The sequence below is a fragment of the Sturnira hondurensis genome, unplaced genomic scaffold, assembly GCF_014824575.4.
Source record: "Sturnira hondurensis isolate 20B ecotype Veracruz unplaced genomic scaffold, ASM1482457v3 Scaffold0006849, whole genome shotgun sequence".
NCBI lineage: Eukaryota > Metazoa > Chordata > Mammalia > Chiroptera > Phyllostomidae > Sturnira > Sturnira hondurensis.
The window spans coordinates 3,110,329-3,128,400 of NW_028079480.1; the positions used below are offsets into that span (position 1 = coordinate 3,110,329).

The following is an 18,072-nucleotide window of genomic DNA, read 5'->3' on the forward strand; positions in this document are numbered from 1 at the left end:
AAGGGTTAGATTACAAGATCAGTGTGTGGGGCCATCCGCCATGGCTTTCTCACCAACAGTCTCAGGACAGGAAAATCTTAAGGTAAAACCAGCCCAAGACAAAAGTTTTTCTTTTCTTTCTTGACCTAAAAACTACCAATAAGGAGAGTACTAAAAACTAAAATACTATAAAATTGAGAGTACATGTCATACCAGTATGTCAAAAATGCAATATTAAAATTATCAATACATTTTAGGTTACTATATTTCATTTCATTCTTTAGACATATAACTTAATTAACATAAATACAGAGAACTTATTAGAGAATTTTGAGGGTATTAGCTTAAAGTTTTATATTTCATACTTCATAATAATTTTAGTACGTACCTTGCAGATACAATTTCTTCATAATCAGCCACAATATCTGATAATTTAAATTTGCTAACTTTGACAATCCTTTTCATTATCAACTTTCTCATCTACAAAAAAGTTTAGAATTTAAGAAATGTGTAATTTATATTTTAAGATCACATATACAATGCTACTGGCACCACTATTTTCACCCCTAATTTTTGCAAGTAACGAATAGAAAGGTGGATTAGATGAGTGAAAATATGGTTCTGTTTGCTTTCATCGCTGCAATCATTTTTTTACCCTCATCTGAGGACATGCTTATTGATTTTTTAGGGAGGGGAAGGGAGGAAGAGAGAGAAGGAGAGAAGCATCAATTGATGGATTCTAGCACACACACACCCCAACCGGGGACAGAACCAGAACCTAGATTATGTGCCCTGACTGGGAATCAAACCTGCGACCTTTTGGTTTACAGGACATGCTCCAACCTACTGAGCCACACCAGCCAGGATTAAAATCATTCTTAACTCTCACATTAATGTCACACAAAAGCAAAGGGATTTTTTCTATTTTTTTTGTCCTTCCATGTCCATTACATGTCATCTCAACACATTACATGTGTTCTTATTTATCTCTTTTTACACCTAATTCACAGTCCACATGTACAGAGCCATTCTTCACCAAAGGAGATGATTACCCTGTGAATGCATTTCTCTAACAGCTGCTTGTAATGGACATGAATCTTGATAATCAAACTCAAAGAAATATAATCACGTTTCTGTATTTCCTTTCAGTCAATTCTGTCCGAACTTTAATCATCCCTTTATTCCTTGAACTGCTGTGGTCTACTACCTTCCTAATAAATGTAAGGATTGTGGCAAAAGGCTGATACCTTTCTTAAAGTGAACTTTTAGGTTAAAACCAGTGCAAAAGTCATTAATGTTCATGTTTAAACAGGAAAAGTTGGGATGTGCACTAATAATGAGTTTTCTGTCTATTGAAGTAACCTCAGCATCAACAGTGTAGACCAACAGTGTACATTTACAGATGACAAGTAGCCAACTCTGAAAACAAATGAACCGAACAGAAAACCCCTCAGTGATGAGAAAGAAGTGATGAGTAAGTGGGTTTTTCTGTGTGACTCTCTGGGAAGAGTATAGTACCGTAATATCCAGCAGACCAGTTTTCACAAAAGTAAATGCAAACATAAATGGTAATATTATTTTGTTGTTACCTTTTTCATAAAATTGGCAGAATTAATCCTCTGTGCAGTAATAGAATTCACATCTGAAAAGGACACATCCTTCTCTATCTGACTTTCACACTCCTAAACAGAGAAATAAGTTAGTTTCACTTCTTGAATGTAACAGTTATATATGGCATGCTCCAATAAAATGCTAAGTATTTATTCCACTTCATGTGTAGGAGACATTGGCAACACTCTGGCACTGACAGAAAAAAAACACATTTCTTTCACATTCTCCCACTAAGAATTAGCTAAAAACAGTTTATGATTCTATTCTGTTTGCTTCTAGGATGAGGTCCTTCCATCTTTTAAAACAGAATAATGATTGAGAAATATTTGTGATTGAGAAAATCATGAGAAAATGTGACGATGATTGAGAAATATTCTGCGTACATGCATTTATCTGGTGATCGCTAAAAACAGGAGTGGGAAATGGTATAACGGTCAAGAGAGTGGGCTTTGGAGGCACAAAATCCTGGGTTCAGCAACTGTGTGGTTTGGGAGAAAGTCGATTAACTGCTGCAGATCTGTTTCCTCTCTCCTACTAATCGTAATAATAATAGTAATATTAACAACAACAATAATAATAATATAATACAACCACCTATGTCACAGGATTATAATGAGACTTAACTGAAACAGTATCTGCAAAGTGCATGACGCATACTAAGTAGTCAATATGTGTCGATTATAACCAGCAACTTTAATTTTACATCCAGTAGTTGGTATGAGATTATTTGTCAGGATGCTTCATCTACATAATTTAAAATAAATTTGCATCTGTCAATCTACATTTGTGAGGTACATCCCTAATGCAAATAGAAATCATTACATATTATAAGTATCTTTAAGACTACACAAAAATAATGAAGTAGATACTTTAGAACTAATAGACCTGTTACAACAAACACTATTATCAGAATTCAATTTATTGAAATAAATTTTGTTGTTAAGTAGAGAGTTTTACTTCATATTATATTAATATTTTATATTGCTTTATCTATTTTTAAAATATTCATATTAACTTATAGTAGTTACTTAAATACTGTGGATATTATTTATTTGTTATATGTGTTGGACATATCTTTTCCTAATCTATGGGTTTTAACTTTAATATTATCAAATTACTCATTTTCTTCTTCATAATTTATGCATTTTTAAATTACAGTTACTGGGGTGCCATTAGTTAATCAGATTATATAGGTTTCAAGTGTTTTTTTCTGTGGCACATGATTTGTGTGTTGCATTGTGTATCCACTACCCAATGTCACATCATCTTCTGTCACCATATATTTGGCCCCCTTTACCCTTTACTATCTCCTACCCCCTTCCCTCAAATAACCACATTACTGTTGTCTGTGTCGGAGTTTTGGTTTTATGTCCCATATATGAGTGAAATCATATGGCTCTCAGCTTTTTCTGACTCTCTTATTTCACTTATAATAATATTCTCAAGGTCCATCCATGTTGCAAATGACGGTATTTCATCTTTTCTTATGGCTGAGTAGTATGCCATTGTATGCATGTACCGCATCTTCATCAACAAGTCATCTATCAAAGGACACTTCAGTTGCTTCCATGTCTTGACCACCATGAATAATGCTTTGAAGAACATAGGAGTGTATGTATGAAGTCTGTCTGGAAAAAGTCCAGCCATTATTAATATATTGAGAATGGTTTGTATGACATTGATACAACCTGGCAGTCAAGGAGAGTGGACTGGAATGCACATGTGTGAACAATGATGACTTCACTGTACTAATCAATGGTGGCAACACACACTGTGAACATGTGTACTGCGTGGCCATCATATTCAACATGAATGAGTAGAGCAATGAATCTGCACCACATTTTTCATTAAGCTTGAACATTCCTCCATGGAAACTATTCAGATGATTCAGAAGGCCACAGCTATGGGCAACTGGTGATCGGCAGCTTCATCATGACAATGTGCCCACTCATATATCATGTCTCATGCAGAGTTTTTGGCAAAACATGCAATCATCAAGATGACCCAGCCCCCTACAGCCCAGATTTGGTGCCCTGTTACTTCTGGCTTTTCTCAAAACTAAAATCACCTTTGAAAGGGAAGAGATTTCAGAACTTGATGAGATTCAGGAAAATAAGACAGGCAGCTGATAGCCACTGGAAGAACTGTGTGAGTTCCCAAGGTGCCTACTTTGAAGGAGATTGAGGTGCCATTGTTCTATGTACAATGTTTCTTGTACCCTCTTTAAAAAATATTTATTTTTTCATAGCATGTGGCTGGATACTTTATGGACAGACCTTATATCTCTGAGAATAAATGTTTTCAAACTTTTCAGGTAGATACCCAGAAGAAGGATTGCTGAGTCATATGATAGCTATATTCTTAATTTTTAAAAGAACTCCCATACTATTTTCCATGGTGGCTATACCAGTTCACATTCCCACTGGCAGTGAATGGAGGGTTCCTTTTTCTCCACAACCTTTGTAACACTTGTCAATAGTTCTCTTGTTGATCATAGCCATTCTAACAGGTGTGAGGTAGTATCTCATTGTAGTTTTTAAATTGAATTTATTGGGGTGACATTGGTTAATAAAATTATATGGATTTCAGGTGTACCATTCTATCATATATCATCTGTATATTGTGTATTTCATTGTAGTTTTGATATGCATTTCCCTAATTACTAGTGAAGTTGAGCATCTTTTCATATACCTGCTGGACATTTGTATGGCTTTTTGAGAGAGATGTCTGTTCAGGGACTTTGCCCATTTTAAAATTCTATTGTTTGTTTTTGTTGTTGAGTTTTGTGAGTTCTTTGCGTGTTTTGGATACTATCCCCTTGTCAGAGCTGTTGTTTGCAAATATTGTAAACTCCCACTCAGTTGGTGGCCTTTTTGTTTGTTGGCAGTTTCTTTTGCTGTGAAGAAGCTTTTGAGTTTGACATAGTCTCATTCATTTATTTTTGCCTTCACTCCCCTGGCCTTTAGGGTCAATTCATTAAATCTTCTCTAAGATCAAGGTCAGTAAGTTTAGTTCCTGTTTGCTTCTATGTAATTTTTTGTTTCAGATCGTGTATTTAGGTCTTTGATCCATTTTGAATTAATTTTTGCACAGTGTAGTCTAGTTTCATTCTTTTGCATGTGGCTTTCCAATTTTCCCAGCACCATTTATTGAAGAGGCTTCCTTTTTTCCATTGTATGTTTTTGGCTCCTTTCTCAAATTGTTTGCCCATATTCATGTGGGTTTTTTTCCTGAGGATTGCTTTTGTTACTTGGGGTCTTTTGTGATTCCATACAAATCTGATGGAATCAGATTTTATTATTCCAACAAGGAATAGATTTTTCATTCTATTTCTTTTAAAAAATACCATTGGGATTTTAATGGGGATTGCATTAAATCCACATATTGCTTTGATTAATATGAGCACTTTAACTATGTTGATTCTCCCAGTCCATAAACACAAACAGCATATCTTTCTATTTCATGTGGTTTTCAATATCTTTTAATAGCTTTGTAGTTTTCATTATATAGGTCCTTCACATCCTTTGTTAAGTTTATTCCTAGGTTTTTATTCTTTTTGTTGCAATTCTAAAAGGAATTATTTTTTTCATTTCTTTTCCCCAAATTTTATTGTTAGTACATAGAAATGCAGTGGTAGAAGTTTTGGGTTTTCTATATAAAGAATCATGTCATCTCCAAAGAGTGACACATTTACTTCTTCATTCCCATTTTGGATACTTTTTATTTCTTTCTCTTGTCTGATTGCTCTGGATAGGACTTCCAGTGCTATGTTGAAGAAGAGCAGTGAGAGTAGACATCCTTTTTTTGTTCCTGATTTTAGAGGAGGAGCTTTCAGTTTTCATCATTGAGTATGATATTAGCTGAGGGTCTGTCATATATGGCTTTTATTATGTTAAGATACTTTCTTTTTACACCTATTTTTTAAAGATTTTATTTATTTATCTTTAGAGGGAAAGGGATGGAGACAGGGAGAAAAATATCAATGTATGGTTGCCTCCCATGAGTCCCCTCCTGGGAACTGGCCTGCAACCCAGGCATGTGCCCTGACTGGGAATCGAACCATGATCATGTGGTTCGCAGGCCCACGCTCAATCCACTGAGCTATGCCAGCCAGGGCTTTTTATACCTATTTTAATGAGTATTTTATTCATAAATGAATCTTGTGTCTTACCAAATGCTTTTTCTACATTTATTGGTATATCATATAATTTTTATCCTTGATTTTGTTAATGCAGTGTTACCACATTGATCTATTTGCATATGCTGAACCATCCTTGTCCTCTGGAATGAACCCCACTTGATAGTAATGTATTATTTTTTAGTGTATTATTGTATTTGACTTGTATTATGTTTAGAATTTTTGTATCTGTATTCACCAGTGATATTTGTTTTCAGGGTTTTTGTATGCATGTTATCCTTTTCAGGTTTTGGTATCAGAGTTATGTTGGCCTCATAAAATATGTTAGTAACTATTGCCTTTTCTTCATTTTTTTTGGAAGAGCTTCAGAAGGATAGGTATCAAATGCTGTTTGGATGTTTGATAGAATTCACTAATGAATCCATCTGGTTCTAGACTTATTTTTCAAGAGGCTTTTGATGGTTGTTTTAATTTCCACACTGTTGATCTATTTAGATTTTCAGTTCTTAATTCAGTCCAGGAAGGTTACACATTCCTAAGAATTTGTCCATTTCTTCTAGGCTGTTGAATTTGGTGGCATGTAGTCTTTCATGGTATTCTAGTATGACACTTTGTATTTCTGTGGTCTGTGGTAATTTCTCCACTTTCATTTGTTTTTGTTTGTTTATATGAGTCTTTTTTCCCTTTTTCTATCATGAGTCTAGCTAGGGGTTTGTCAATTTTATTAATCTTTTCAAAGAACCAGCTATTCATTGTATTAATTTTTGTATAGTCTTTTTATTCTTTTTCATTCAATTATGCTCTTTTATCATTTCCTTTCTTCTGCTGACTTTGGGCTGCTTTTGTTCTTTTTCTAGTTCTTTAATATGTAATGTTATGTTGTTAGATGACATTTTTCTTGTTTCTTGAGATAGGCCTATAATGATATAAATTTCCCTCTTATTACTGCTTTCGCTGCATCTCAGAAGTTTTGGTATGTCATACTGTCATTCTCATTTGTCTCTATGTATCTTTTGATCTCACCTTTTATTTCTTTTTTGACTCAGTCATTTGTTAGTGTGTTGTTGAATCTCTGCTATTTTTTTTGGGGGGGGGTTACTTCCTTTTTGCAGCTGATTTCTAACTTCAAGGAATTGAAGCCAGAGAATATGCTTGGTATAATTGCAATCTTCTTAAACTGTTGAGGCTAGTTTTGTGACCCAACATATTGTCTACCCTTGAGAGTGTTCCATGTGTAGTGGAGAATGTATAATCTGATGTTCTGGGATGAAAGGCTCTGTAAATGTCAATTATGTCCACTTGATCTAATATGTCATTTAAGGTTGAAATCGTTTATTGATTTTCTGTTTGGATGATCTGTCTAGAGTTGTCAATGGAATATTTACATCACCAACTATTTTTGTCAGTTTCTCCCTTTAGTTTTATTAGTAGCTGCTTTATATATTTCAGTGCTCCCTGACTAGGTCTATATATATTGAGAAATGTTATATCTTCTTGATGCAGTGTCCCCTTTATAAAATATCGATCTGATTCCTGTTACCTTTGTTATCTTTAAATCTATTTTGTTGGATAAGTATGGCTGCACCTATTACCTGTGGATATTATTTGCTTGGAGAATCACTTTCCATCCTCTCACTCTGAATCTATCTTTTTCTTGCAGCTAGATGTGTCTATTGAGGGCACCACATGGTTGAATTTTGGTTTTTGATCCAATACTACTCTATGCCTTTTTAACGGTGAGTTTGATCCATTTGCATTTAAGGTAATTATTGATGTATGAAGATTTCCTATTGCCATTTTATCTTTTGTTTCCTGGTAGCTCTGCACCTCCATTTGTTGTTTTCCTTTGTGTTTTTCCCATCTGTTGTTTTTGTTTGGTGTTATTCCATATCTTTTCCTCTGTTTCTTCTTCTTTTTTTTTAAGTTACATGTCTCTATGTGTGTATGTATGTGTTGTCACCATTAGGTTTATGGAAAAAAAGTTTCATACATATAGTAGTCCTTTTTCTTTTGAATGCATCTGATTTCTACCCTCTTTTGCTAGGAGAACCTGGCTGCCTCCTTTGTTGTTTTGCCCTCCTAGCACTGGCCACAAGTGAACCTCTATGGAATCTCCCCTGTGCCTCCACAGACCATGAGATTAGTCACAGAGTGTGCCATTTGCTCAGAAGCGTTTCTACAGTGTAAGTTCTCAGGGTTGCAGATAATGTGCTGTGCATTCTGACACAAAGGGAGGCAAGCTCTAAGAGGGTTATGAGAGGTGAACCGTCTCCATGGCTTTGTTTCTGGAAGGCCAATTGCTAGACAACTGTGGCCACACCTCTGCGCTTTGTCCCTGCCCAGGTCACTGGGCTCAGTTGCAGCTCATACTTCCCACTCCTGCAGGAACACTCACTGAGTCTCTTTGCTTCTCCTGGACGATAGGAGTGCTATCCACAACCTGATTCCTCCTCTATCCAGGCTGAGCCACACAGTGACCTCTGGGCTCCAGGGCTGTGTCTGTGCCTCCTTTGGGCTCTTCTTCCTCCTCGCCTCCCTGGTTCACTCCCACTTGCCCACCCTTAGATGTTTTAGTGTGTGGATCTCTCAAATGTGTTTATGTGTTGAGTGGAGAATCTGTTTTTGAATTATAGCTGTTCAGATTATAGTGGAATTAGCTTTTACAATTCACTATTTTAAGACTAGTAATGTAGCATCCTTAAAAGCTAAAGGATGACTGGGTGGAATCCTTTTTTGAATTACAGGTCTTCAATTTGTTAAAAGTTCAAGGGAAGAGACCAAGGGGATCTCTCATGTCACCATTCCTCTGATGTCACTCTATAATCTATATACTTTATTTCATATAAGAAACACTTTTCTACCCCAGATTAAAATACCCATTTAGAGTTTTGCTTTTCACATGTAATTTTTATTACACATGACATTTATTGCTTTTTGCGAGGACTGAATCTAGTTTTCTTTTTTTTCTACATGGATAACCAATTATACCAGAATCACTTTAAAAATAGTCCTTTCTTTTCCAACTGATTTATAATGATACCTATGTCAAATAGTTTCTACATATGTATAATAAGTCTGTTTGAGGCCCTCTGTTTTATTTCACAAGTTTGGAATTGCCTTACTACATTTATAGATTAATTTCAGGAAAACTGGCATCTTACAATGTTGAGTCTTCCTATCAGTGAACATTTATTCAGATTCTTTACATTGTTAGAAATGTTTTACAATTTATTAAGCTCTTGCACATGTTTTTAAAATATGTTCCTGGTGTCCTGGTGCCATTGTTATTTAAATGTCATTAATTTGCTTCCCCCTGTCACCTGTGAGACACACCAAAACTGTTTCTCATACAATCCATTTGGTTCAGATCATGAATATCCTCCTACTACAAATTGAGCCTTAAACGTAATGAGGTCTGTATAGTTTTGCTTATATCTCCTTTGAATTAGTGTATACAAGTAAAAGCTAAAAGATGACTGTGTGGCAAAAGAAATAACAAGCACATACATTATATTTTGAAATAACCCTTACTATTTTAACTATTAAGTGACTTACTGCAATTTCCCTTCAGTCTAGAAGAAAATGAAAGCAAATGTTTTTTTCTCATCAATTGATTATATTTCTCCTTAGTTAAACTAATAACTTATTATAACCTATTTTAGCATAAGGCATTCACTTTTTCTGACTCTTTAGATAGAGTATCTTACATCAGAATCTGATAGCCTTATCTAAGTTGGCTGAGATCACCCTACACTGGTAATTCTACTGCAGAGGCATTGTGTTCAGGGAAGAAACACCCTTTCTTCTTGAACCATCTCTTAGCAAGCTCAAGTATTATAATTACCACAATTGGTTATTTCACAAGAATTAGTTCTTAACAATCCACTATTTTCAGACTAGTGATGTAGCAGTAAATGTTCAACAACCAGTTCTCTGGAAGTGGGAGAGGAATCCCCAGTTTGTAGCATTTGTTGATATATGGTATAAAAATTTCCCCAGCCACAAATTTAAAGCAACAACCATGAAGTCGTTGAAGGAGAGTTGGGAAGAGAGGAACACATTAGGCTCTCCCAGCTGGCGATGGCAGGCTCCAGCATGCCACCCCCACATAGCATAAGACTAATTTTTTTCACCACATTTTGAAGTTTCTGAAACTGAGGTGTGCTTTATAATCAATATGTAAATTTAATGTGGTAGTGTTTCTCTCCCTTATCTCCAAAGGCTTCTTTTAATTTAGTGATATATTTTATAATAGCAAAAATACAGTATTTACATAAATTTAAATTTTAGGCTGTGGAATACATTGTTTGGACAACTAAGTTGTAAAGGCAAGCTAAGAACTTTATGGAATTTGGAGACCTGTACATTTTCAATGTACAGGAAAGGGGGGAGGTCTGTCTACTGATTATCAGTTAAAAAAAAAGAAATTAAGACAGATTTAAAGCAGCAAAACATTAACATCATATAAATCACACTCAAATAGAAACCAAGTACCTGGAAGACTGAATCTGGAATCTCTCTGTCATAAAGGGGTATTTGCTGCAGAGGGAAAACATCTAATTGACCTGAATTTCTAAGTTGCAGGAGCTGAAAACGTTTACTCTTTTTCATTTCCTCTTCAGAAACAAAGTTAAATTCATCTTGCAACTGTTCAAGACGAAAATACTTTGGAATATCCTTCCCTTTATGTTTCATGTACTGTAAAACACAAATAATGTAAAGTCTTGACTTCATATATTAATTTGTTTTAAATTCAAAAATAATTTCAAAGCATATTGTAAGGTATGAAAATGTTGAGTCACAATATTATGCACCTGAAACTAATATAATGTTTTATACCAACTACACTTAAATTTAAAAATTAAACAATGGAGAAAGGAAAGATTTTTGTTGGGTAAATTGGAAAGCCACAAGCAAAAGAATGAAACTAGACTGCTATATGACACCATACACAAAGATTAACTCAAAATGGATTAAAGACTTGAACATAGCACCTGAAACAATAAAATACATAGAAAAAACATAGGTACTAAACTTATAAACCTTTGTCTCAAAGGGGTTTTTGTGAATTTCACCTCAAAGGCAAGGTAAATACAAGCAAAAAAAAAATGGGACTACATCAAACAAAAGCTTCTGCAGAGCAAAAAAACTATCAACAAAACAAAAAAGTAACCAACTGAATGGGAGAAGATATTTGCAAATAATACCTCTGATAAGTGGCTAATATCCAAAATATATAAACACTTCATACAACTCAACAACAACAACAATAAGCAAATAAGTAGAATTAAAAAATGGGTAGAGGAGCTGAAAAGACACTTTTCCCAAGAAGACAAACAGATGGCCAACAGATATATGAAAGATGCTCAACTTCACTCGCTGTAAGGGAAATGCAAACTGAAACCACAACAAGATACTATCTTACAGCTGTTAGAATGGCTATTATCAATAAGACAAGAAATCACAAGTGTTAGAGAGGATGCGGAGAAAAGGAAACCCTTATGCATTGCTAGTGGGAATGTAAATTGGTGCAGCTTCTAAGGGAAACAATATGAAGGTTCTACAAAAAAGTAAGAATACAGCTACCATATGATCCAGCAGTCCCTATTCTTCTACATATCTGCCCCCCAAATTTGAAAACAGTTATTCATGAAGATATATGTACCCCTACGGCAGCATCACACACAATAGCCAAACCATGGAAACAACCTAAGTGTCTTTCGATGGATGACTGGATAAAGAAGTGGTATGGATACACAATGAATACTACTCAGCCATTAAAAATGATGAAATATTGTCATTTGCAACAAGTTTGGATCTTGAGAGTATCATGCTAAGTGAAATAAGTCAGTTGGAAAATGTCAAGAACCATATGATCTCACTTGTGTGAAATATAAAACTGAAATCAATAAATGAAAAAGAAAATAATCATAAACACAAACAACAGTATGGTGGTTACCAGAATGGAAGGGGGATGAATAGAGGATGAAGGGATGGGTAAAGAGGGTCAAATACATGGTAACAGAAGGAAACTAGACTTTGGGTGGTGAGCACCTAATGCAAGATGCAGATGATGTATTATAAAGCTGTACACCTGAAACCAATGTTACTACAAGAAATTCAATTTTTAAAAAAATTTAAAAAGCAAACAATGTTTTTTCCTTCAACTGTGAGGTCTAAGAGTTTGCAGATAAGTAGGAAATGGAACTATTAAATTTGTAAAGAGATAGAATCAGAAAACAATAATACAAAACTCCAATGTACATGGCTTCTGAACCTCTCTGTCATCATGACTTATATAGAAAATGAAAGTATTTGTACTGTAAATCAAAAATATGAATAGCAATGAATACAAATCTATCAGCAATTACTTTAAATGCAAATAGATCAAATACTCCAACAGACATACAGTGGCTGAATATATAATAAAACAAGGCCTTTACATATGCTGCCTACAAGAGACTCACTTCAGATCAAAAGACACAGACTGAAAGTAAAGGGATGAAAAAAAGATAGTTCATAAAAATGAAAATAAAACCAATAAAAAATCTTGGGAAGTGATACTTATGCCAGACAAAATGGATTTTAAAACAAAGGCTATACCAACAGACAAAGAAGACCCAGCAATTCCACTTTGGGGTATTTATCCAAAGAAACCAAACACTCTATATCAAAAAGACACATACATCCATAGGTTTACTGCAGCATTACTCACAATAGCCAAGAAATAAAAAGAACCTAAGTGTCCATTAATAAATAAATGGATAAGGAAGTGACGCATATATACAATGGAATATTATCAGCCATATAATAGAATGAAACCTTGCCATCTGCAACAACATAGATAGACCTAGAGGGTATTGTAATGAGTGAAGTAAGTCAGAAAGACACATGCCAGATGATTTCACTTATATGTGGATCCTAAAAAAATAATGAATGATCAAGAAGAACATAAACATACTCACAGATGCAGAGAACATTTTGGTGGTTGCCAGATAGGAGGGAGGTTAGGGATGGAAGAAAAAGATGAAGGTATAAGAAGTACAGATTTCTGGCCGAGATGGAGGCATAGGTAGAAACCCTTTATCCCCTGACACAACCAAAAGAAGGAGAGCAACCAATCTAAAATCAATAAACAACCAGAAGTGCCAGAAAATCAAACTACATGGAACTCTGACAACCAAGGAATTAAAGAAACATTCAACCATGCCAACCAGACCAGTAAGACGGGTGGCCAGAGAGAATCCACAGTGAGGTGGCAGACTGTGTGGGCGGGGCTGGCTGAACAGGAAACTGAGACTCAGAGCTGACTGTGGACTATGGTGGGGGTTGCTGCAGTGGGAGAAACTCCTAGTCTCACAAGAGGGTTGGTTGGAAAGTGGGACTAGAGCCAAGCTGGTGAGCTGCAGGCCCCTCCCCGACAGACTGCACTGAAGTGCAGTGAGGAGGGGTGCCCTGCCCTGGAGAATACCTAAGGCCCTACCCTCTTACAACTTAACAGGCATGCAGAGACAAAGAAATAGGGCCCAAATGAAAGAACAGAGCAAAACTCCAGAAAGAGAGCCAGGCAATGAGGAGATAGTCAACTTACCTGATGGAGAATTCAAAGCCCTGGTAATCAAAATGCTCACAGAACTGACTGAGCTTGATTACAAAATGAAAGAATGAAAGAACAAATGAAGGATACCTAAAATGGAATAAAGCAAAATGTTCAGGGAACCAACAGTGACAGGAAGGAAACCAGGACTCAAATCAACGATTTGGAACAAAAGGAAGGAAAAAACATCCAACTGGAACAGAATGAAGAAACATGAATTTTTAAAAAATGAGAGGCTTAGGAACCTCTGGGACAACTTTAAACGTTCCAAAATCTGAATAATAGGGGTGCCAGAGGGAGAAGAACAAGAGCAAGAAATTGATAACTTATTTAAATAAATAATGAAGGAAAACTTCCCCAATCTGGTGAAGTAAATAGACTTCCAGGAATCCAGGAAGCCCAGTGAGTCTCAAAGAAGTTGGACCCAAAGAAGAACACACCAAGACACATCACCATCAAGCTACCCAAGATTAAAGAAAAAGAGAGAATCTTAAAAGCAGCAAGAGAAAAGGAGACAGTTACCTACAAAGGAGTTCCCATAAGACTGTCAGCTCATTTCTCAAAAGAAAACAGGCAAGAAGGGGCTGGAAAGAAGTATTTGAAGTCATGTAGGGCAAGGACCTACATCCAAGAATCCTCTATCCAGCAAAGCTTTCATTTAGAATGGAAGGGCAGATAAAGTGCTTCCCAGATAAGGTCGAGTTAAAAGAGTTCCTCATCACCAAGCCCTTATTATATAAAATGTTAAAGGGACTTATCCAAGAAATTGAAAAAGATCAAAAACGATGAACAGTAAAATGACAACAAACTCACAACTATCAACAAATAAACCTAAAAAAAAGAAAAACAACAAAAACTAAGCAAACAACTAGAATAGAAACAGAATCAGAGGAATGGACATCACACAGAAGGTTTTCAGTGGGAAGGGGGAAGGGAGGAGTAGGGGAAAAGGAACAGGGAATAAGAAGCATAATTGGTAGGCATTAAATAAACATGGAGATGTCAAAAATAGTACAGGAAACAGAGAATTCAAAGAACTTATATGTACAATCCATGGACATGAACTAAGTCAGGGGGAATACTGGAGGGTTGGGGGGGGGTGCAGGGCAGAGGTTATAAAGGAGGGAAATTTTGGAAAAACTGTAATAGCATAATCAATAAAATATACTTTAAAAAGTAATGAGAAGTACAAATTGGTAGTTACAAAATAGTCATGGGATGTAAAGTACAGCATAGGGAATATAGTTAATAATATTATGACTTGGAGGAGAAACCAGAGGATCAGGAGGATGGCGGAAGGAGGACAAAGACAGGAGAACAATGCTTAAAAGGAGCAGACCAAAATTATATATTCCCTGGATTATATATGTTCCACTTTGGAGACTTCCAACCTAAAATCTTCACACATATGCCCCAGAGATACATACAATAATATTCATTGAGGAAACTACTTTTATAATGAAAAAAATTTGAAGCAATCTAAATGTCTATTGAGAAGATGCAGGTGTAGGTAAACATGCTTCACCTCCTTTCACAACTACAGAAAAAATTACAACTAGATTACAAAACAAATAGCACCCAGAACCATCAGAAAATCAAGCTGTATGGAAGCCCAAAAACCAAGGATGTAAAAAAGCCACATTCATCTAGACGGGTCTGCTCTTCTACAATAGGCCATGCTAGTAAGACAAGAAGTCAAAGCAGCTCTACTTAATACACAGGGAGGCTGCCAAATTGAGGAGGCAAAGAAATATGGCCCAGTTGAAAGAACAGGCCCTGGCTGGTGTAGCTCAGTGGATTGAGCACGGGCCTGCAAACCACACGATAGCGGTTTGATTTCCAGTCAGAGCACATGCCTGGGTTGCAGGCCAGTTCCCGGTAGGGGACACACCAGAGGCAGCCATAAATTGATATTTCTCTCTCTCTCCTTCCTTTCCCCTCTAAAAATAAATAAATAAAATCTTAAAAATATTTAAGAAAAAGAAAGAACAGAAAACTCCAAAAAGTAATGAAAATGAAATGGAGATAACCAACCTTTCAGATACAGAGTTCAAAACACTGGTTAACAGGGTGCTCAAAGAACTCACTGACAACAGCATAAAAAAGATCCAGGCAGAAATGAAGGTTACACTAAGTGAAATAAAGAAAAAACTATAGTGACCAACAGTGGAGAGGATGAAACCGAGATTCAAAGCAATGATTTGAAATATAAGGAAGAAAGGAGCATGCAATCAGAAAAGCAAGGGGAAAAAAAGAATTAAAAAGAACGAGGATACAATAAGAAGCTTCTGGGACATCCCCAAATGTACCAATATTTGAATTACAGAGATGCAAGAAGGAGAGGAGAAAGAGCAAGAGACTGAAAACTTATTTGAAAGAATAATGAAAGAAAACTTCCCTACTTTGGTGAAAGAAATAGACATACAAGTCCAGGAAGTACAGAGAGTCCCAAACAAGTTGGACCCAAAGAGGACCACACCAAAACACATCATAATTAAAATGTCAAAGATTAAAGATATAGAGAGAATCTTAAAAGCAGCAAGAGAAAAGCAGAGTTACCTACAAAGCAGTTTCCATAAGACTGTCAGCTGATTTCTCAAAAGAAACTTCCCAGGCTAGAAGAGACTGGCAAGAAGTATTCACACTGATGAAAAGCAAGGGCCTATAACCTAGATTATTCTATCCAGCAAAGCTATCATTTAGAATTGAAGGGCAGGTAAAGTGCTTCCCAGACAAGGTAAAGCTAAAGGAGTTCATCATCACTAAGCAATTATTATATGAAATGTTAAAGGGACTTATTTAAAGAAGATCAAAACTATGAACATTAAAATGGCAACAAATTCACAACTATCAACAAAACAAACCAAGCAAACAACCAGAACAGGAACAGAATCATAGATATGGAGATCACTTGGACACTTATCAGTTGGAAAGGAGAAGTGGGGAAATGGGGGAAAAGGTACAGGGATTAAGAAGCATAAATCAGTAGGTACAAAATTGACAAGGGGAAATTAAGAACAATATTGGAAATGTGAAGCCAAAGAACTTACATGCACAACCCATGGACATGAACTAAGTGAGGGATTGCTGGAGGAAATAGGGGTACCAGACAGGGGGGGAGTTGGGGGGAAAGTGGGGTAGCATAATCAACGAAATATAATTAAAAATAATATTATAATAACTACATGTAGTGTCAGATAATTACTAAATTTATTGGGGTGATCACTTTGTAAGTTATCTAAATGTCTAATCATGGGGTTGTACACCTGAAACTAATATAATGTTGTGTATCAACTGTAGCTTAAAAATAAAAATATTGAAAACAAACTTTTAAAATAATCATACATTAAAAATATCTGTATTGCACACCAGGTTGAAAGATGAGTCTGTCTACATCTGGTTATCCTATGAGTTGAGAGAATAGATCTCTACACATGTAACCAATTTAGCGCATTAGTTGGGAAGCTCTGATCTAGGCAAACTTAACTGCAATAACGCATTTAAGCACTGCTTTATTCAATGAATGCAAATAGGAGTACATGGCACATGTAAGGAAAATACCAGTTGCCATAAGAGAGATGAAGATGTATTAACTGTAGTTCCACAAGGAGGGATAAAACACATTAACGAATAGCTGCAACCTAAGGCATAATGAAATTAGAACCATAAATGTTTATAAAAAGAAAAAAGTTAACAGGAGGGTAAGGAAAAACAAGCACATATTTAACTTATGTTACCAAAGACATGTTTTATCAGATTTGCAGGGTGGGTAAGATAGCCTCTGTGGGTGGCCTTCTAAGAAGAGGGAATGACATGGATAAATATGTAAAGAAAGCATATTTGGGGCACATGTATCATATTTCTATGAGCAGTTCAGTTGACTATAAGGAAGAGTAGGAGACATGAATATATGGAGTCTTTGAGGGAAGAAATATGCCTGCAAGTCTCCTTTATATCCCTAGCACCTAATAATATACCTGGCACTCAGTAAGTGTACAACAGATGCTAGCCTGAGGGTTAGCCGCTAGGGTGTGCTGTGGGCTAGTAGTGGCAAAGTATCAATCATGAGGCCTCGGATTTAAATTTACATGCCTCCTAGTACCTAGAAAACTATGCAGCAAACTATGCAGGTAACTATAAATGAGGCAGAGCCTAAGAAACAGAGTGTATTTCCAGAATTGACATTTGCTATAACTTACCATGATAAATTCCATTAAATCAGAATATTCTGGATTATTTGGGTCAATTCTGACTTCATTTGCCCATTCAAAAAGCTTCTGTGTATTAATGAGCCATGGAATTCCAGGAACCCCTCTTGCATCTACATTCCTTAACACACTAACATGAAGAAAAATATTTTGTCAGTATGCATCCAATATGCAGGTTATACATTTGTTATGCAGGGGAAACCTACCCATTTTAGGTATTTAAAGATGAAACTATCCATCCCCTACATTTAAGGATAAAATAGAAGGCTAAGATGTGATATCTCTTCTGGTTCTCAGAATATTCTAACTTGTATCATAGCATTTTTAAAAAGATTTTTATTTATTGAGCGAGGAAGGAAGGGAGTAGGAGAGAAAAGAAATACAGATATGAGAGAGAAACACTGATTGTTTATTTCTCATAGGAGCCCCACCTGGGAACCACACCTGCAACCCAAGCGTGTACTCTGACAGGAATCGAACCAGTGACTTTTTGCTTTGCTGAATGACACCCAGCCAACGAGCCACACCAGTCAGGGCTA

At 35.9% G+C, this 18,072-nt stretch overlaps 1 protein-coding gene across 1 annotated transcript in view; it reads right to left on the bottom strand.

Annotated features, from left to right (window-relative positions):
* The window catches only part of CC2D2B (coiled-coil and C2 domain containing 2B), a 98,979-nt gene that overhangs the window by 41,736 nt on the left and 39,171 nt on the right, over positions 1-18,072 (bottom strand). The window contains exons 18-21 of the mRNA XM_037050855.1: positions 17,525-17,663; positions 10,223-10,426; positions 1,569-1,661; positions 368-459 (exon numbers count right to left, since the gene is read on the bottom strand). Of these exons, the coding sequence (XP_036906750.1) occupies positions 368-459; positions 1,569-1,661; positions 10,223-10,426; positions 17,525-17,663 (528 nt within the window). The remainder of the gene's footprint in view (positions 1-367; positions 460-1,568; positions 1,662-10,222; positions 10,427-17,524; positions 17,664-18,072) is intronic.